Source organism: Protopterus annectens, chromosome 8.part0 (genome assembly GCF_019279795.1).
Source record: "Protopterus annectens isolate FY-2018-M chromosome 8.part0, PAN1.0, whole genome shotgun sequence".
Classification (NCBI taxonomy): Eukaryota; Metazoa; Chordata; order Ceratodontiformes; family Protopteridae; genus Protopterus; species Protopterus annectens.
Window position 1 is genome coordinate 1,568,412,574 of NC_056741.1, and position 22,561 is coordinate 1,568,435,134.

At 35.5% G+C, this 22,561-nt stretch overlaps 1 protein-coding gene across 1 annotated transcript in view; it reads left to right on the forward strand.

The window, feature by feature from the left end:
* Positions 1-22,561, forward strand: part of LOC122808514 — a 1,519,214-nt gene that overhangs the window by 1,027,717 nt on the left and 468,936 nt on the right. The window contains exon 15 of the mRNA XM_044079469.1: positions 9,128-9,460. Within this exon, the coding sequence (XP_043935404.1) occupies positions 9,128-9,460 (333 nt within the window). The remainder of the gene's footprint in view (positions 1-9,127; positions 9,461-22,561) is intronic.

The following is a 22,561-nucleotide window of genomic DNA, read 5'->3' on the forward strand; positions in this document are numbered from 1 at the left end:
GCAAACATTTTCAAAATGGGCTTCAAGCAGTAATCTCGACCCATATTTTGCACCAGTTAATAAGGTCTTGGAATTTTTAGCATCGCTTTTCGATGCAGGGGTGTCCTTCTCAACTATACTGGTTCATCTAGCTGCAATTTCAAATTTTCTTAATGGTCTAAAAGACACAGCTCTAATGTCACACAAACTTTGTAAAGCCTTTCTAAAAGGAGCCCTATTGCTAAGACCTCAGTGCAAGGATCCGTCTTCACCTTGGGACTTGAATCTGGTGCTACAGTCTTTAATTAACCCCCCCATTTGAACCATCCGCAAATTGCGATTTGAAGTATTTATCCTGGAAAACCTCATTTTTGGTTGCTATTACTTCTGCTAGGAGAATATCAGAGGTACAGGCCTTATCTTACAAGCCTCCTTACCTAATCTTTCATAAGGACAGAGTGTCTTTGCAAACAAATACTTCATTTTTACCAAAAGTACTATCTAACACTAATATCAATCAGACTATACAACTTCCCGTATTTTTTCCCAAATTTTCAAACAAAGGTGAATATTGTTTGCACTTGCTAGATGTTCACAGTCAATTATAGTTTTACCTGCACAGAACAAAGGAATTCAGAAAATCTGAGCAGCTATTTGTTTCATTCTCTTCTGCTAGCAAAACAAACCAAAAGCAAACCAGATTTTAAGGCTATTCTAGCTAGATGGCTGAAGGACTGCATAGCCTTCATTTATAACAAAAAGAAAGTGCAACTGCCAGGACCTGTAAAGGCATATTCTATGAGAGGAATAGCCACTTCTGCAGTCTTCCATGCCAGAGATTTTACAGATGATATATGTGCAGTGGCTACTTGGGCATCCCTGCATACCTTTATTACTCATTACAAGCTAAATCTGGTCTCTAGGGGATGAGCATCTTTTGGTTCGATGGTGCTCAGGAATATTTTTCCGTGAGACCTCCCAAGAATTTGGTACCTGGGGACTCTGTCCCACAGTCAAGGAATAAGTGAAGGTTGACAACATCAGATAAGTTATGTCTTACCATAACGTTTCATCTGTGTTTTTGATCTTCACTTATCCTTGACATCCCCACCCTCCTTCCCTCTGCATTTCGTGCTTCTTGCTGGAACGGATCTATCCCAACAGACTGGATTATTCCTTTATGAATACAGATATGGTTTCTGATCTGTTTTTTCCTGTCTGTCACTATCTTATGGAAACTCGAGCTGAGGTAATCCCCAACTGGTGTACCACAGGGATCCATCCTTGGGCCAATGCTTTTTAACATCTTCATCAATAACTTTCACACTGCTATTCCTGATGCTAAAATCATTCAATACGCAGACGATTCAACTTTAGTCTGCTATACCTCAAACCTCTCTGAATTGCTGACTAAAACCCAAACTGCCTTCTCAACAACTGAAAACTGGATGCGCCAAAACCATCTCTCTCTCTCAATGCAAATAAATCAGATTCTACTATTCCCTCCCACAAAGACCCTCTCCTATGATAAAAACAACTTCAAAGTCTATAGTCAAACAAACTCACCTATACAAGTAGTCCCCTCTGCCAAACTACTTGGCATTACTGTAGATGAACACCTCAAGTTTGATATTCATATTCAACAAAATATTAAGAAAACCCACCAAAAGCTAGGTATGCTGTATAGGAATAATCACTTTCTCTCCAAACTCTACCAGGCAAACTCTGGCCTAGACTTATCTTCTTCCTTCCTTATTATACGGAGCCCCTCTCCTAACCAACCTGTCCTCCTCTATCACCTCTAAACTAGAAAACTGCTACAACAAAATCTCTAAATTTGCCTCTAAATCTAAAAATACCACCCATCACTGCCTATCCCTACAATTCCTGAATTGGCTTGAACTCCCAAACTACTTAGACTATCTCCAATTCACTATTGCACATAGACTCATATTTCACCCAACAAAATGTCCCGCTCTAACTGACATCCTTCCCCCTTATACACCCAAAAGAGCTCTCAGATCTGAAAATCAGAACTTAATTACTATCCATAAACATAAACATCCTGCTGGCCAACTTCTCCTATCTTTCTCACTAGGCAAAAAATGGAATTCCCTTCCCTCCACACTAAGAACCATACCAAACTCAGAAAACTTCAAAACCCAACTGTTCAAACACCTGTCCACTAAATGGAAATGTACCTGCCTTCACCCAACCTAATCCAAGGGAGTTCTCGCTGTGGTTCCCAAGCTCTGCAACTCTCATAGTTATCTTCCTATGAGCCTATCTAAGCTCTCAACAATTTCTATAGCTTCTCTCTAAGCTCTCACCTCCTACAGCTACCCTCACACAGCCCAATCTTGTAAATATTGTAAATAGCATTCTACTGTTGATGTGTGTATGTAAAGCGTATTTACATTTTCTTAAAAGGTTTGTATGTAAACTGTTTCCACACCTAACCCACATCTGTTTTCCTCAAATGAAACTGTGTGATCCCTACCTTCAAGCTTAATGAATTTGTTAACTATGCATGATATTGAATGCATTTATGAGTAACTATTCTACATAAGATCTTTAATATTAATTATCATTTGTATTTAAATTGTATAATGCATCTTGGAGCTTTTCTCCCCGGGCCTCCTCTGAAAATTGGTCATTTCGGCCCAGTGGACTTCCCCGGTAATCAAATTGCAAACAAATAAATAAAATAAATATACCTTCTACGAAATCCTACTATAGTGGGGAAAAGGGTATATTCCCTTACCCCACTGTACTGTGCTTCGGTGAAGTGAAATTTGCAAAAGTGCATTTTCGCTTAAATGCTGCCTGTCAGGTGCCAGGATCTGCCACATAACACACTCAGGTCAGTCCACAACAAGTACAAATATGACACTGTCATTGTCCTTGTTGGTGTGAATGACCTGAGACGTACCTCCCTGGACTACATGAAAAGAGACGTGGAGGAGCTCTCCGATCTTGTAGCCCAGGCAGGTATGACCCTAGCCCTGAGTAGCATTCTGCTATCACCCAGAATGATACCAGAGTACAAGGACAAAATGACTGACTTCAACAATTGGCTAAGCTTCTGGTGTCATTCTAAGGGGATCCAGTATTTGTCTGCCTGGGAAGACATGATAGACAGACCACAATGCTTTGCCAGAGATGGCCTGCACCTGTCGCCCTTGGGATTCCAGATACTGGCAAAGGCTCTTGCCACCCCTATAGTGCCTGTTTTAGGCAATGCTCAAATGACAAATTCACCACCGTAACAGGTACAAGCAAGCAAAATCTGAGGGTAATGCTACTCAATGCTGGAAGTCTAAACCTCAAAATGCACTCACTCGAGGCACTCCTTAAAATGGAGAACATTGACATCTGTGCAGTGACAGAGACCTGGTTCAAAGCTCCAGAGAGCACCTCTGCATTACCAGGCTATAATTCATACCACACCTTTCGGCCACCTAACCCGGAATGAAGCACTAAAGGTGGAGGCGTGTCCATATTCATTAAGGATATCCACACCTCCAGGCTAGTTGCACAGCATAATGCATCTGAGATTATCCAAGTGCAACTAACTCTGGGCAAGACTGCAATCCAAATTGTAGCTTGCTACAAACCCCCCACCATGCCCCAGGATTCCCACTCGTCATTCCTTGATACACTGGAAAGTATTAGGGTACAACCCAACACCCTAATAATGGGCGATTTCAACTACCCCACCATTAACTGGGAAAACTACTCATGTACCAACTCTTTTGCTCATCGTTTTCTGGAATTCATAAATTCCAACGCCTTGGATCAACTTATTCTCACCCCCCACCAGGGGCAGCAATATCCTAGACCTGGTCATTACCAACATGGGAAACCGGTGTTCCACACCAGAGGTCAATTCCTCATTGGTCAGATCCGACCACAAGCTAATCACCCTAGACATCCACATCCGCCCCCACCCCCCAATTAGGGAAACCACCGTAAAAAAGTCTCCAAAGCCAACTTCACACTTCTTAAGACAGAAGTGGCAAACTTCATGACACCTATGCAGATGGACAATAGAGGTACGACTGCTGAATCCTACACATATGCACTTTATAAGCACTTACACGAGTGCATGGATCATGCTATCCCTAATGGAACCAAGATGCTATCCTCCAAAAAAAAGAAGTCAATCTGGTGGTCCTCTGCCATAAACAAACTCTACAACAGAAAAAAGAAACTGGTCAACCTCAGTAAGAAGCTGAAATCCCTCATAAAATCCTCCAAAGCTAGTTACGAAAGCAAAATCGCCACTGACTCTAAAGACAACCACAAAGCATTCTATAGCTATGTCAAGAATCTCAGTGGCAACACTCAGATCTGCTCTGCGTTACAGCACAATGGCACTAAATATACAGAACCAACTGATATTGCCAACATCCTGGCAGATAGGTTCAGTGCTAACTTTACCTCCCTCTCACCGCCTAGAGGGCCCATCTCTATACCGGAAGAATGCAAAGTTCCTGTAATCACGGCTGCACAAGTAAAAAACACACTCTCCAAAGCCAAGAACACAGCATCCATGGGACCTGACAATATCCCAGGCTGCATTCTACACGAACTACAGAATGAACTGGCACCTTACCTAAGTACCATGTTCAATCATAGCCTCACCTCAGGCTTTGTGCCCACTGAATGGCACACCGCGATGGTTATCCCACTCCACAAAAGGGGACCAAGACGGACCCTGGGAACTACCGCCCCATTAGCCTGACAAGCCTGGTCTGCAAGGCCATGGAACGTATCATCATGGAACTCATAAACAAAGACATTGGTAATCTCCAAACTCTGGACCCTACCCAGTTCGGGTTTGTAAAAGGCAGATCATGTCTCCTAAACCTTATTGACTTCTTTGAATCAGTCACCAAAGCCATAGATGAGGGTAAGGTGGTTCACACAGCTTATCTAGATCTTGCCAAGGCTTTCGACACCATCCCCCACTCTGGAATTATAGATAGGCTCACTAAACTAGGCATAAATCTCTATGTCACAAGATGGGTTGCCAACTGGCTCATGGACAGAACCCACACTGTGAAAGTAGCAGACTCCAAATCCGACTTCAGACCAGTGACAAGTGGAGTACCACAGGGTTCAGTCCTGGGTCCTCTCCTGTTTGGTATCTACTTCTCTGAAGTACACTCTAACACAGAAGATCTTTGGCTAACAAAGTTTGCAGATGACTGCAAACTAGGAGCCATAATCGAAACTCCTAATGATGTGGACATACTACAAAAGGGCCTCACTGAGCCAGATGCCTGGTGTCAAAGCCATGGCCTGAAGCTCAATGCAAAAATTGTATTGTCATCCCCTTTGGTAAAACCTCTGTACCCATGAACTACCACATAAGCGGTAGTCTACTTAATGACAAAAGTGTGATAAGAGACCTTGGGACACAGGTGGACAGTAATCTCTCCTTTGATAATCACATTGCCACAGTGTCAGGAAATCCTTCTATGTAGCTCACCTCATCACAATAGGTTTCTCATCAGGAAAAAAGAGGTTATTGTTCCCCTCTACTCATCACTTATTAGACCCAATGTAGAGTACAATGCCTCTTTTGGTATGTACCTCACAAGACATCTACAACAACTGGAAAGGCCACAGAAATACCTCACAAAGAGGATTACTGGCCTCAAACAGATGCCCTACGCAGACCGTCTCAAAAAACTCCAGCTTTACTCCATCGCAAATCGCCTACTCAGAGGCGATCTCTGCCTAACATACAAAGCTATGTATATATATATATATATATATATATATATATATATAGGTTTACTATCAAAGTATCGACAGACAAAATAATTTGTGACTAAAACAGCGAACCACAACCACGAAAAAACAAAATGCTGCAAATTACAGTGCCGAATCAGCTGAATAAATTCAGCTGAACGAATTCAGCTGATTCGACATTAAAATCGAGCACATCAGATGACGTCTGTGTAGGAGCGTAGAAACACTAAACTTCTACACCTAACATCACGTTTTTGCATGGTTTACTATGAAAATTGTGAAAGGAGATTGTCCGCAGATGGAACACTTGAAAGTTGGATTTTCAAATGTCCATCTTGCTGAACATCTCTGTGTCGAAAGTTCATATCAGCGAATGCACTGTACATTTGCTGATATGAACTTAAAGTACTGTCAGAGATCATGGTACAGTGCAGTTTGGGAAAGTCATCCCTTTCCTCACTGTAGTGCGATCTTGGGGTTGAAATATATAGTTAGCAGGGGGTGTGGAGTGCAGGGGGGCTTGCCCCCTGCAAAAACATGATGCTAGGTGTAGGAGTTTAGTGTTTCTATGCTCGTACACAGACATCACGTGATGTGTTTGATTTTAATGTCAAATCAGCTTAATTTGTTCAGCTGATTCAACATTGTGATTGCGGCATTTTGATTTTTCGTGGTTGTGGTTCAGTGTTTTAGTCCGAAATTATTTTTTTCGTCACACATATATGTGTATATATATATATATATATATATATATATATATATATATATATATATATAAAATAGTGTTTTTTCTTATTTATAGGTGTTTATGATTACTCTTTACAGACACTTTATAGGTTTTATGAGTTGGAGATTTTTTTTTTATATTGATTTTGGTTTATGCTATAATAAACACAAGTATGTATATTTTTACACCCACTCACACAAGCAGATTTTAAACAAACTAAAAACTTTACTTTTATTTTGAATGCACTTGTACTTTACATATTTGCATATACATACATATATTTTAGATTACATAAGATTTAATTAAATCTAAATAAAAAAATCAAAGTGAATGATTTTTAATATGTATTTAATAATTTAATATGATAAATTGCTACAGTTAAAATAAGGTTCTGTTCATTTGAAACAGAGTTAATTTGGTGAATTGTGACAAATGAAGGTTTATAATCACATGACATTGGATTTAATTAGTTCTGATGAAGTTCTTTTTTTAGTTATCATAGAAAGAAAGCACACTTTAAAATCATTGTGTTCATAACTTGGTGCTTAACATTACTCATCCCCTTTTGTAATAAAATCTATTTTGTTGATAATTATCAGTGTTTCGCACCCTGAAACCTGTTTGAATTTATGGCCATCCTGTACAATTGCAGTTTTTGATTCAATGTGATTTTCAGTGCACTCCGCATCATCTTTTTTTCTTTATTTTCTGTGCATGCCATTCCACTGTCATGATTACTTCTTGCTTCTTTCATTAATGTCTGATAGTTTTCATACTGTATTTTATATATATATATATATATATATATATATATATATATATATATATATATATATATATATATATATATATATATATATATATATATATATGGATCTAGGACGTTTCATCGAGAGGTCAATTGTCTGAATCCATAACCACCGAACACACTTTAACGAAAGCGCTTTAACCGAAAAAGTGCTTTCATTAAAGTGTGTCAATAAAAAAAAAAAAAAAAAACCACTACATTTACATTTTTGCAGCACCCCCAATAACACCGCTACTTTATTACTCTCCCTCCGAGACCGCATTACAGTGGGGAAAAGGGATTTTTCGGGCTCGGCAACAGGCATAACTACGCAAAAGTGCTTCTTCGGTGAAAACCACTTTCACATAAGTATGCTTGAGCTTAATAGATTCGGACGTTTGATCTTTCGATTAAATGTCCTGGATCCATATATATATATATATATATATATATATATCTATGTGTGTGTGTGTGTGTGTGTGTGTGTGTGTGTGTGTGTGTGTGTGTGTGTGTGTGTGTGTGTGTGTGTGTATATATATATATATATATATATATATATATATATATATATATATATATATATATATATATATATACATATGCATATTATATATAGACACACACACACACACACACACACACACACACACACACACATATATGGTCTTCAGCAGAGTAGATAAATAGGTAGGCAGACAGATAGCTAGACAGAAACACGCATACTTGCATGCATACACATATAACGTCTTTCAAGGAAGTAGCTGCATTTGATCTAACCTCTCCCTGACCATCTGACTAGTCAGTGGCTGCAATCTTACCTCCCCTTGTCCCCCCTGGAACCCACCATCACTGACTGAATCTTACTTAACAGTAGTTCAGGCCGATTCTGTGCCCCTGTGCCAGTAGGTCAGTGATGTTTCTGTCAAAATTCTTCATAAAATGTAGTTTATTAGTAGTTTGGGAATACTTTACTTTATAAGTTCTTTTGGTGGCATTTTTCTTTGATTTTATGCAAGTGCATTACCTATTCATAAGAAGGGTGCACTGGGCAGAACCATGCATTTTGGATTAAAGGGGAAACTTTGCCCATATTTATGTGTGTATTTGTATGTATGTGGTTCTCAGTCATAGTATATAAAAGTGTAAAAAAGAAATTTCACATTTTGCATTTCTATACAACAACATTAGAATTGTTATCTACCTTATCAGGGAAGTTCAATCTACTTAAAGTAGTTCAGTAGTTTATTTATTTTATCTATTTGTTTATATTTGTTCTCTGGAGTAGTGTACTGATCTCAGTGTACAATTTGCAGGCACATCTCAGGTGAATCAGGTCACAGTAGTTTTATTTCATAGTCAGTTATCAAGACTTCTATTCTAGATAAGCTAGTATGACTTGAAGAAAATGTTAAATTAGGAAAAAGAAAGTGTGTTGTTTGGCTGCATACCACACACACACAGAAACATGTTTATTAAAAATAGTCGTGATCAAAAGTAACAGTCAACACAGTTTTCAAATGGAGACGTATACTGTGGAGAGTAAACCACTTACACTCTCAGACTTGATAAAATCAAGTCTGAGGTTGCACTGCCTCAGGGCAAAGCATGTTTCAACCAAGTATAAACCTTTGAGCACTTGGTCATCAGACTACTGTTCAGGTACTGTTTTGTATTACCCCATTTATTTCAGGTAACTGAGATTACAGCTATTTTTTATAACCAAAGCAAAGTCCCCTAATGGCATAGTCAAGGAACTCCAGATGCATTGTAAAACCAGAAGTATGGAATAGCAAGGAAAAAAAACTAAGTTTTGACAGTAAACTTGTCCGTGTAAAATTAATGCAAAAATGGACTTTTTTTTAATTTTGCAGCTAGGACTGGGACCAAGGCTAATGAAGCTGTGGAAGAAAATGCTCTTGTACCAGTTGATATAAGCACACTTTCCAGTAGACATTTTGTCATTTATCGCTTTGGCTGTTTCATTGTTCGTCTTCTGTGCAGTGAATATGGCTATCATCCTCTGACCCTCTTGTTAGCAAAAAGCATACCGATATCCAGCATTACAGATCTCAAAGGGACTGTCTATGCATCTGAGTTCTACTATGATGCTAACAACAGGATTTTGTATATGAAGGAAATGTGGCTAGAAAATCTAGGACAATTCATCGTTATTTTAATTCACACAATGGCGTATATTAACACAAGTAAGTTTCTGTTCTTAAAATTTCATATATTATTCTAAAGATGGTAAACGTTCTTGTATGACTGCATTGATTTTTATTGAATTTTGTTTTATTTTTCATTTCTTGATAACAGACCATAAGTATTTTGTACTTACAGAAAGTAGGGGTGAACTTTTTATTTGGTGAATGTATACATGTTTGAAACTATCACCTTCTTTGTGATTTTATTGTATTTTAAAGTTTTAATTCCCAGAAACTTCAAAACATTGTAATAGTTCAAAATGTCAACAGTTCTTATTTATTTATTTGATAAACTGGTATGTAGATTAGCCAGAACACTCATTTCATCCACAAGCACATGCATAGAAGCATTTCTTGGAGAGAGAGAAATAGTTCAGGTTTAACCAGAGATAAGTAGAATGCTATGTGACGTTATCAAGGTTTTATAAATGGGAGAGCCACCCACCCTAATTTCCTGGGTTCTGTTTTTGAGTAATTTTGCTATCCAACAAGTTACATAGGGATTTACATTTAGCTGGGATGGTTTACCTTTGTTGTTTGAGTGTGGGATGATGTTGAATGCCTTTATGAGCTCTAGATATGATGTATATACCTTCATCCTTTGCTTCAGCAACCTTCTTGAAGAAGTCAAACAGGTTAAGTAGGCAGAATTTGCCCTTGACAAATCTGAACCAGCTTGAGTAAAGAATCTATAGGTTACCTGTGTCCTTATTTATTAATTTTATAATACATACATACATACGGTTACATGTTAAAAGATCGAACGTTTGAAACATCGAACTGCATAAGGTCGAGACCATATGGTCGGTTTCAAAACAAGTCTAAAAGGAAAAGAAAGAAATTAGTTAAAAGACTGTAATGCAGGAGGGCAAGCCCCCCTGCACCCCCCCATGTGGGGGGGCTGCACCCCCCACACCCCCCCTATTTAAATATACCAACTCCAAGATTAGGCTACACTGGAATACAGCACGGAACGGGAAGTTTTCTTATTCCCTGCTGTAGCACGATCTCGGAGTTGGTATATTTAAGTAGGGTGTGTGTGGGGGGGGTGCAGGGAGGCTTGCCCCCCTGCATTACTGTCTTCTAACTAATTTCTTTATTTTACTTTTAGACATGTTAAAAGATTGATGTTTTGAAACATCGACCGTATGGTCTTGACCATATGCAGTGGGATGTTTCAAACATTTGATCTTTTAACATGTAACCCATACATACATACATATAAGTGTTTCAAGCATGGGCATTAATGCCCTTCTAGCTTGTCAATATTACAAAACACTTGTTCCCATAATAATAAATGTCCAGGCTATTCTTAAAAATATCTAAACTAGTACTTGCTTTAATGTAATTTGGTAGTCTGTTCCAAGCATCAGCTACTCTGTCAGAGAACCAGTTAGAACATTTTCATTCCTATAGCATCTTCTACATAGGTTATGTGATGTTTCTGTAGTACTTTTTGATAACCCCAAACATTCGCAGAGATAGTTGTCCCTAAATGCTCTATATACTTGAATAAGATATCCTCTTGAATATCTGTATGAGACACTGTACAAGTTCATATATTTTAGTCTTTCATAATAACTTAGATTTTCACATCCATAGATGCGCTTGGTATATTTACGCTGTACAATTTCCACTTTATTCATGCTTTTTTTCTTATAGGGTTTCCATATTGTTATTCCATACTCCAGTTTGGGTCTAATGTAACTAACAAACAATGACTTCATTATGTTTGGTTTCCTAGACTTTATAAATCTTTTTATACAACCTATAGTTCTATAAGTACCATTAGCCAATTGGTTGATGCGATTAGAAAAACTCATAGCTGAATCTACCCATATACCCAGGTCCTTAGATGAGTCTACAGTTTCAATCACTGTGTGCTGTATAAAATATTCACCTTTCAGTTTATGTCTCCCAGATCTCATATGCTTAGTTTTTGATGTATTTATCAACATATTATTCTCCTGTGCCCAGATGGTCAATTTAGTTAAATTATTTTGCAGATATGCCTTATCTGTAACACTTGTAATCAGTTTACCCAATTTCATGTTGTCAGCATATAGACTGTAGAACACCTCAGATGAAAAAGTAAGGTCTGATAGATACAATCTAAAGTAAAGGACTAGGACAGAGCCCTGTGGGACACCTTGACTTTAACCAAGGATTTTACCTGTCCATTTGGTGTGTGATACTTGCCATGTCCTATTTGTAAGCCATGCTATAATGATCCTTAGACTTACAGATGAGGCTGTTCAGGATTATGAGTGTATAATTACCCAGGTCCATTGACACCCCATCTTTGTGTAAGGCTGGTCAGGATTATGAATATATAATTACTCAGGTTCATTGACACCCCACCTTTGTGCAAGGCTGATCAGGATTATGCATATATATATAATAATGCAGGCCATTGACACCCCCACCTTTTTGTAAGGAGATGACTATTGCTGTCCTCAATTTATCTGGCATAAAGCCTGTTTGGAGGCTGATACTGAATAGCATTTGTAGATGTTCTGACAAGTCATGTTTCAGGCTAACCAGTAGGCAGGCCAAAATGTTATCTGGCCCTTTTAAACTAGTGTTCTTGGCCTTGGATAACAACTTGAGGATTTGTTCATGAGAGATTTTGGGAGAGGTGTAGATATAGGTATGTTATCTGGAAATATACGATGGAAGAGAGGGGTGAAAGTTTGAACTAAATTTTCCACTAGTAGATTAGTTGTATCCCTTGGAACCAAGTTTGTGATATCCTTTACTATTAGATCTAAACATTGCTGGGCATTGTTTTGAGACTTCTAACAGCTAAAGAAGGCTTTGTGTTTATCCTATGCCTTGGTAGCTATTTTTACTTCATATGTGGATATTTTTACCTCATTGGCATTGGTTGATTTGATCAGGGTCCAGCATTCCTTTTCGAGTTTAACAAGACCATTATTGGGATATTTGAGAGTTACATTTATTTTTGAATGCAGAGGTTTTATTTCTTTTATTATAGAGTCTGCTTATACTATGGTTCCACCATGGGGGGGGGGGTTATTTTTTTAAATTTTGCATTGTATTTATTTCTCATGGGGTAGATATGCATATACAGCTGTTTACATGTGCATAGAAATTGGCAGTAAAGGAATCCACTGAAATAGTTGTCTCATCATGATGGAAGGTGCTTTTGAATTTAGCTGATCACCACTCCGTTTTAGTAGGTTAGCCTTGGCACTGTTATGGACGGCACCATTTTGTGCTGCTTTTCCCATGCAAAAACAGTGAAAATGAGGATTTTCTGTGAAGACAGGCAAATGTAGTGTAAGCAGGGTAACAGTATACAGATTATAAGGCCAGTTAGTGAACTCTGATTTTGCCAGTGTGCACATGATTATTAAACCTAGGAGCCCTGTCCTTTGTTGCAAACTAGGCACAATAAAAAATGTGAGCAGTTTCTCTGAGAGAGATTAAGATAGAGATCAAAAAGAGTAGCATGTCAATGTCAGTAAAAGTTTCACACAGTTTTACAAAACTGTCTTTTTAGAGGTGATATCCAGTTCATTAGAAACAGCCTTCTTCAGTGCTAGTTTAGGAACATTTTCTCCCAACTGGTCTTCCCAGAGCTGCTCATTTTGCCTTCATGTTCAATAAAAATAATTTGTCAAATCACACGTATTTATTTATCCTTTGTTGACTGGGTTGACCCTTTTTTTCAGGCGATACAAAAGGTGGTATTTAATCTACTAGGGAGAGTTTGGCCAGGGCATCTGGTGACTTCCCCTAGTCATTTTGGTGTATATGTCTGTTCTCTTTCCTGGAGTGGAGATGGCCGGAAGGAATGGTGCAATGGAGTATGAAGGGAAAAAGGAGAATATTGATGTAAATCATGTTGGTAAACATGTATTGAAGGAGAAGATAGAAAAAGTTGCTTTCCTTGAGGTCATTCATGTTGAAAATGTGGATGCTACAAATGCTCAGAGTTTAGCTGAAGTAAGTGAAGAAGAATCAAAGGAATTGTTTATAAATGAAGTATTGTCGGGGGTTTGGAGAGTCATTTATTGGTTGTAGTGACAAAAAGATCTGGGTGAAGAGTCAGCAGTTTTGTGGGCTGTTATAATGTAAAAAAGTTTTTGAAAAAGACAAAGATGAAAGTAATCCAATGGCATGTGAAGATTATGGACAGCAACTTTATTCTGAGCTTTTAAAGAAAAAAATAGAAAACAGTAAAGAGATGACTGTGGAAAGTTAATACTGAAAAAAAGAGATCCGTTTTAAGTGCAAGAACTAAAAATGACGCTGTTATAGATGCCTTGTATGGGACAATTTATTCATTTCACTGGGATTTAAAGCACTAGATATTCATTTGTTTATTCATTTGAGGCATAAATCATTTTTTGATGTGACATTTGAAAATGAAACCCTAATGATAAAGTTTACTGAACTGAGTTTACTTAAGAACAGTAATTTTCCATGGAACAATTATATTATTTTTGTGCAAAAAGTGCTTTAACTGAAAACATTGAGCATCAGTTTAGGACTGACGAAATAGAAGAGACTGATTTAAAAAAAATGTATTTTAAAAAGATATGTGAACAGGTGAATTGTTTTATAAAAGTGAAAGACAAAAGGGTTTGTGAAAATTGTGAATGGTAATACAAGGCATTTACATAGTAATTTGTTTATTAATGGTTGTAGGGCTATGGTAAAATATATCAGTCAGCATATAAGTTTTTTTTTTCCTCCAGGGATAAGTCTTATCGTATTCAAGCATATGATAAAATATGATATTATTTTTTGGGGAAATTGGACACGTGGCTAAGAATTGTAAACCTGTGTGCATGAGATGTAAGGGTGAAGGCCATTTTTGGATGGATTGTGAAAAAATGTAGGGACAAATAATGACAGTGAAAAATATGTTTGCTTGGAAATGAAGCAGGAGTTGAAGAAAAACAGATTTGCTTGGACCATGCAAATGTCTTGTATTGCTGACAGAGGATAATGTACAAGAAGGGAATTTACAGTTAAGGGTACAGGAAGTTGAACTTGGATCTACTAACAAGTTTGACATATTAAATGAAGAAAATGATATTTCTGATGATGATGAATCATCATCAGAAATATAATTTTCTTCATTTAATATGTCAAACTTGTTAGTATTCCAAATAGTGTAAAAAAAGGCAAGGGGTAACTTTAAAATTGTATCTTTGAATGTCTATAGTATTATTAATGAGGTAAGGTGATGCACAATTTTAGACTGCTGTAATAAATATGTGATGTGTGATTTACATTATTAGAAGCCAGAAATCAAGAAGGAAAAATATAGTTGGGGGATGCTATTTGGAATTTGGGGACTGAAAACTGTAAAAGAATACTTTTCAATGTTGAAATACAAAGTGTTTGATGTATGTATAGTTAGGACAGGGAGAATTATAATTTTAGGCATTAGATGGGAAATATATTTAGATATTAGATGGAAAATGGGATGGGATATATCTATCTGTCTATATATATATATGTATATATATATATGTGTATATATATATATATATATATATATATATATATATATGGTGTCGCCTCACAGCAAGAGGTTCTTTGGTTTGATTCTCAGCTGGGGTGCCTTCTGTGCGGAGTCTGCATGTCCTTTCTGCATTTGTGTGGGTTTCCTCTGGGTGCTCCAGTTTCTGCGCACGACACAAAGGCATGCATCTGGAGCGTTTCTCTCCAGGCCTCCGCTAAAAATTGGTTTTGTTCCAAGTCTGGCTTTCCCGGTAAAAAATGTTAAATAAATAAATAAAATATAGAGCAATAAGAATACATGCCTATACTGGTTTGAAAAGAAGTCTTTTCTTTGATGGAATAATAAAAAACATATTGTTGTCAACATGGACATTATTATAATGGGAGTTTTGAATGTTAATTTAAGGGTGTATAAAAATAGGACAAGATGTTAAAATTATACAAGAAGTTTTACATTATATAACATTAAAATTTGGGATAAGGAACATTGGATTTCTAAGTGAAGATAAATAAAAATTGAGATTGATTATTTTTGGTTTTAGAGAATTTAAAATAAACTGAGGTTGGAGTTATATTTTCTGATTTTTCCGATCATTTGGCTTTTTGGCTGGAAATAATTAAGAGTAATTTAATCGTAGAAGGTAAAATAATTAAAAGATTCACAGGAGGATTTTTGGAAAAAAGGAAAGTAATACAAAAAAGTAAATTATTTTGGAAATATCATATTACTATGGTGGAGTTTTATAATACAAGGACAAAATACTGGTTGTGTCTTAAGAAAAAGTATAAAGAAATAATGTTAGAATTACAGGTATCTGACAGGCAAAATTAAAAAAAAATCTTATAACATATTAAGAGAAAGGTTATTGGCTTAAGAAAAAGGTTATTGGTTACTTTGGAAGAAAATGACAGAGAATGTTAAAAAAAACAGGATTTCTATTATGAAAATCAAAGAAAAGTAAAAGAAATGTTATTTAAGCAAAGATATTTTAAAGAGAAAGAAAGACAGTTACCATATTTGGAAAAAGTTACTAAGATGAAAATAGTTTTATGAATAGTATAAAAAATGAAAATGGAGAAGTATTAACTGAGCAAGCAAATATTGTTAGATATGCAATTGATTTTTGTACCTAAGATGTTTGAGAAAGCAAAGGAGGTTGGACATTTTAAATAGGAGGTTAAAATGTTTGTCAGAATCCCTAATATTATTGAAAACTCAAATTCAGGGATAGATGGGTTGGGTTATGAAATGTATAAAAATAGAAGCAAAAGTTTATTTTTTCTTGAAGTACTAGTGAATGGTTAGAACAAGGTTTATGAGTAAGGAAATATGTAAAAGGAGAATTAAATTAATTTCATTTGGAAAAGAATTATAAAGAGGATATTAATAATTGGAGACTGGTCATTTACTTAATGCTGTGTATACAGTTTTATGCAGATTATAAAATGTATGTTTGAAAATATATTAAATACGATTATGTTACAGTTAACAACATATGGAATCAAAGATAAAAATATGAGAGTTGTAGATGATCTTATAGACAAAAATGCAGAAGCTAAGATGATGGTTAGAGATATTAGTAAAGCTTTTGAAAGGATATAATAGAACACAATTGTTTAGAATATATTAGAGAGCTATGAGATAGAACACACGTGTTTAAGAGTGATTAAGACTACATACAAAGCAGCAGAGGTAAATATATTGGTAAATGTATGGTTGAATAAGAGTGTGGAGGTAGATAGGGGTGTGAGACAGGGTAGTCCATTAAGTAGTATTCTGTTTTCTTTGATTATGAATGCTGTGGCAGGAAAAGTGAGTACAGGGATAGATTTCAGTGTAGAATTTTAGGAATAGATAAAATACCAATTTTAATGACATATGCAGTTGATATTATTATGGTAGTTAAGGATGTAAAAAGGATGAGAGAAGGATTTGTAAATTAAAATATGTATTGAGGAAAGTTGGTTTAAAATTAAATGAAAAAAGAGTAAAGGGTTGGGCAGGAGCATGGGAATTAGTAATGTAAAGTTTACTGAGAAAGAGATTTCTTTATTATTAATAAGGTTTGATAATGCAGATATTATAAAGGAGCAATGGTTATAGATATTAAAGAATAAAGGAAATAGACAATGGAAAGCATTTGAATTGTCATTCAAGAAGAAAGCCAATTTAATCAAGTCAGTGATTATGGGTAAAATAAGTAATTTGATATGATTTTATATGATACCAGAAGATTTTGAAAAGATGTACTATAGAGTAATATTTGAAAGGATGTATTACAGAGTGTGTTTGATATTTTTCTGGTTCAAGATTAAATCATATTAAGAGGGTGTTGATCTTTATGCCAGTAGGGAAAGGTAGTATATGTTTAATACATCCTGTTGTATTTGGAACTTAATTAAATTTATATTGTTTTTTTAAGAGCAAAATGCAGAAAGTCAGATCATGTTGGGGATAGTTGTGGTTATCAAGAATTGTGAAGAATGGATTTGGGAAGAGAAAAAAAAATAGAATAGGAAAATACTGAAATAAATTATAAAAAGTAAAATTTAAGTGGAAAAGTAAGTGGGATGAAACAGAAATGAATAGAAGAGATTGGTATGAAAAAATATGCAAGATTTCTGTTATATACAACAAAGAATCCAACACAGAAACACAGCCGCTAATATATACTAACACTTCAAATAGCAAGAACAAAACCAGTGTATGAGCGTTTTCGCGAACAAAGTCGCGTCACCAGCTTGTAGCATATAGTCACAATTCACATTAAATAATCAATTAACGTTCAAAATAACCAATCAATTTCACAATTCAATTAAATGTTTACTAGGCAACAAGTTAACACTGTATGTCCCTCCATTTACATTTATTTATGTTTTAGTTTGCGTTTTTTCAGAATAGGTTTTAACGATAAATACTCATTTAGCCCACTACCTGCATGCGATCTAAGTGTTAATATCCACTTTAATTCATGGTCTTCTGTGTGATTTACTATATTTCCCATTTGCTTACCCTCATGTATCACATCTACGACCATAAATTTAAAGCAATGCGCATCTCCTTCTCTCAACACATTTTGCAATAGCACTAAACTGTTGTCCTTTCCGTATACAGTACAAATGGTCATGGATTCGCTCCCTCAATCTTCTATTTGATTTGCCAACATAGAATGTATGACAGTATAAGCAATATGCTAAATATACAATATTCTTAGTATTACAGTATGCCTCTATACAAAAATTATATACCTTCCTTGTATCAGGATGTATAAAAGTGGCTGTTGTATCTGTATAATCACAATACACACAATTACTGTATAACATTTTTTTCATACCCTTGTTCCTCGTGACCCTCCATACTTTTCCTTCCTGACCCTTAGAATAACATAACATTTGCTTTAGAGAGATGTTATTTTTATAATAAAACCTTGGTTTCATCCCTAAATTGGTGGATATTCTTGGGTCGCCATTCAATATATTCCACTATTTACATATTATATCATAGCTATCTTTAGCCAATTCTAAAGTCTAGAATATGTGTACTAACAGGTCAGTATATGAAGACACAAATCCACTGTCAGGAAAAACAGACTATATGCAGCAAAGCTTTCGGTTAAACAACCTTCCTCAATGCTAAAACAGTACATATCACATTACAATACATTTAAATAGGAGCCAAAAGGTAACATATGACCACAGCCAACAAATCACAGTATATCATCAATTAAAACTTTTCTAAAACATCTTTAAATGTATACATCACAAATTTTACTCTTGTATTTTAACAAGCACAGGTTAATACTGACTACATTGATTAAACCAGTTTCTAAATCTGCATGGAACCTGACAACCATTCATATTCTTTATTCTCTAAAAGATTATTAAAGTCACCACCTCTAGGTCCCTTTTGTACACTATCTATCACTCTGAATTTAAAAATATGATCCATACCATTGTGCATGATGTGCTTAAACAGTGCGTTATTCTCATTATTTCTTCTTATTTCTGGCTTATGCTCTGTTATACACTATTTTAATTTCCTTGTGGTCTTTCCTATGTAAAATGAATCACATTTTTCACAGATAGCAAGATAGACCACATTAACACTATTACAGGTAGCAGCGCAGTTCAATTTAAACTGCTTATTGGACACTGAGTGGACAAATTTGTCACTGTTGTGCTTAATAATGTCTTTACAGCAGCTACAACACATACACCCATATGTACCAGGTTTATTGTCCAGCCTTACTTTTGTTATATCCTTAAAATCTTTATAGCATAACCTGCTCTTTAAACTCTTAAGATTTCTATATGACAAAAAGGGTCTATCCTCTAATATGGTATGTAATTCAGATGCTGCCATAAGTATAGGCCAGTTCTTATATATAATTTTCTTTATTTGCTTTGTTTTTAAACTATAAGCAGTTACATATCTAATTTTGTCATTCTTTTCATTTACATCAGCTGTAGGTTCTTTCCCTTCTTTAAAAATCGGTTTCATGGCATTACTTCTACTTTGTTTCATTTCATTCGCTATTTTTAACACCTCCACATGATTATAGCCACTACTCACAAACTCACCTACCATCTCATTAATTTGCTCACTAAACCGTATATCATCTGTATTCAGCCTACTAACTGCACATTTGTGCTTTAACTATTGCTTGAAAAATATGGGGGGCATGCAGACTCTGCCTATGTGCATATCTATTCACACGTACATTTTTCTTATGTATACTTGTCTCTATTTTATCAATTTTCTTTTCTAAATGCACATCTAGATAACCTATTTCACTATAAGAGTGGTTCATTTTAAATTCAAAGAATTTGGTGGTGTTATTTAAATAAGCAACATAATCTAGTAACTCTTCAACTGTGCCATTCTGCACAAAAAAGCAATCATCTACAAATCTTAAATACAGTTCTACTTTCTGACATAATACATTCTCATTATTAAAAACATACTTTTACTCCCATTGATGAAGAACTATATTCGCATAGGTGCTGGCCACAGGTGTCCCCATGGCCACACCAGACAACTGTAGAAATGGCTCATTATCAAATATAAAAACATTTTTAGTTAAAACAATTTCTAATAAAGCACAAATATTTTACACTCTGGCTGTGGCCATTTCAACCTCACTAGTGAGAAATTCACGTACAGCCTCAAACCCAAGTTCATTTGGTATTACTGTGAATAATGATGTTATGTCTGATGTCACAAATATATAATCAGAATTCACTTTTTTATCAGTTCTCCCAATAAACCAATATCTCAACTTATTTAGAAAATCATTAGTGTCCTTAATTACACTAGGACATAAGCACAGATATTGACTTAATATTCTCTGCAGATAAACTGATGCTGGTTCTGTGATCCAACCCCCACCAGAGACTATTGGTCTCAGTGGGGGCTCTACCAGTGATTTATGGATCTTTGGTATACCATATATCTGTGGTGTCCTTGGGCAAGGAACAGTCAAAAAATTAAATATATCAAGTGAAATATCACCATTCAATTGCATGTCATATATTACCATATTAACATCTGCAACAATTTTTGTAACATCAATAAAAGTTATCTTCTTAAAAGTGTTTATGTCTTCTAATAGTGATTTCAAAGAATTTAAATAATGAGCATGATTCATAATTACTATGGCATCCTCTTTGTCTGCCTGTTTTATAAGTATATCATTATTACTTTCCAAGTCCTTCAAGGCTTCATACTCATATGTTATGTTATAGTGCTTTCTTTTCAAGTTAAAATCATACACTTGCCTAATTTCACATTCACACATGTTATGAAAGGCAGTAATGAAAGAATTACTAAAGGTAACAAAAGTGCTACATTTCTTACAAGTCAAATCATTTGCTTGAGAAGCATTCTTAAACAGTAACTTAAGGTTTATAGTCCTCACAAACAATTTTAATTCAGTTAAAGCACTTACTAGGTCTCCACAAGCACTGGGGATCAATTTCAGCCCTTTTCCCAACAGGGATAGATGTGATTCAGTCAGTACAAAGTTCAAAAGGTTTAGAATACCTTTATTCAACTCTACTGAAGCCGCACAATCTTCTTTTGCTGTGCTGGGCTGTTTTTTCTCTTCATGCCATTTGGGGTCTGTCTTTGCTGTGAATGGCTCCTAGACCCACTTCTGCTCACAACAGTCACCTTTTCAGGTAAATTAAATTGGAAACGCATTTGGGACCCTGACTGAACAGGGCAAACCTTTCTGCCTATAGTAGTACAATAGTGGAACCTAGGTCTCAGGGTAAGACCATATTTGTCCGTATGGTATAGAGCCCAGACACCGCAGCCTTGAAGGATATAATATGTAAGCACTGTAATATATTGAATGGCAACCTAAGAATATCCGCCATTGTAGGGACAAAACCAAGGTTTTATTTTAAAAATAATATCTCTCTAAAGTGGATGTTATATTATCAAGGAGATGCGAATTGCTTTAAATTTATGGTCATAGATGTGATATAAGAGTGCAAGTGAATGGGGGATATAGTAAATCACACAGAAGACTGTGAATTAAAGTGGATTTTAACACTTAGATTGCATGCAGGTAGTGGGCTGAATGATTATTTATTGTTAAAACCTATTCTTAAAAAACGCAAACTGAAATGTAAATAAATGTAAATGGAGGGACATACAGTGTTTATCTTTTTGCCTAGCAACCATTTAATTGAATTGTGAATCTGATTGGTTATTTTGAGCGTTAATTGATTATTTAATGTGAATTGTGACTATGTGTTATTGTCTGATGAAGTGACTGTGTTCGCGAAAGCGCTCACAATACATTTTCTTGATACACTGGCTTTGTTCTTGCTATTAGTCTGAAGTGTTAGTATATATTAGCAGGTCTATTTCAGTGTTGAATTCTTTATTGTGTATAACTACATTTTTGTTGTCTCTAACACAGTTAATTGTGACGGAAAGTGTCATTGTTTGCTGGTGAAGATTTCTGTTATGTTAATTCTTGAAGAAATGTAGATAATGGTGCTACTAAAGATATTAAGAAGAGAAAATGAGTTGTAAAAATATTATAATGTCAGTTTTCTATGGAGATTATCTATCAATCAACTTCCTATAAATGGAAACACGTTTAAAATGCAGTCAGCAAGTTAGTGCTTATTGTGTAAGCAAGAGGAGACAGCTAGTCATGCTTTGTTAAACTGTGAAAGAGTTAAAATAGTTTGGGAAAAAGATTGCAAGGAACATTTTTGAAGGGCAAGAGTATTGAAAATATTAATATGGATATGATCCTGTGTGGTTATTATAAATGAAGAGGTGATGGTTATGTTGAAAATGTTGATAGAAAGTTGTTTGCTATTATATGGAGTATCTGATTACCCAGAAAAAAATGGCATTTTGTTTAATAAGAAATGGAGTACAGTAGATATTTTAGAAAAATCAAATTATGTATTTTGAAAGTACGGGATGCTTATTTTGGTTGTATTTATTTAGTTATTTTTTAGATATGTAAGGATATATGTTGTTTAAATGAAAATGTGAGCAATAAAGTACCTCTGCTCTTTTTCATGATGGTTAGCGCCACAATCAGAAGAAGGTGTCATGGAAGATGTGGC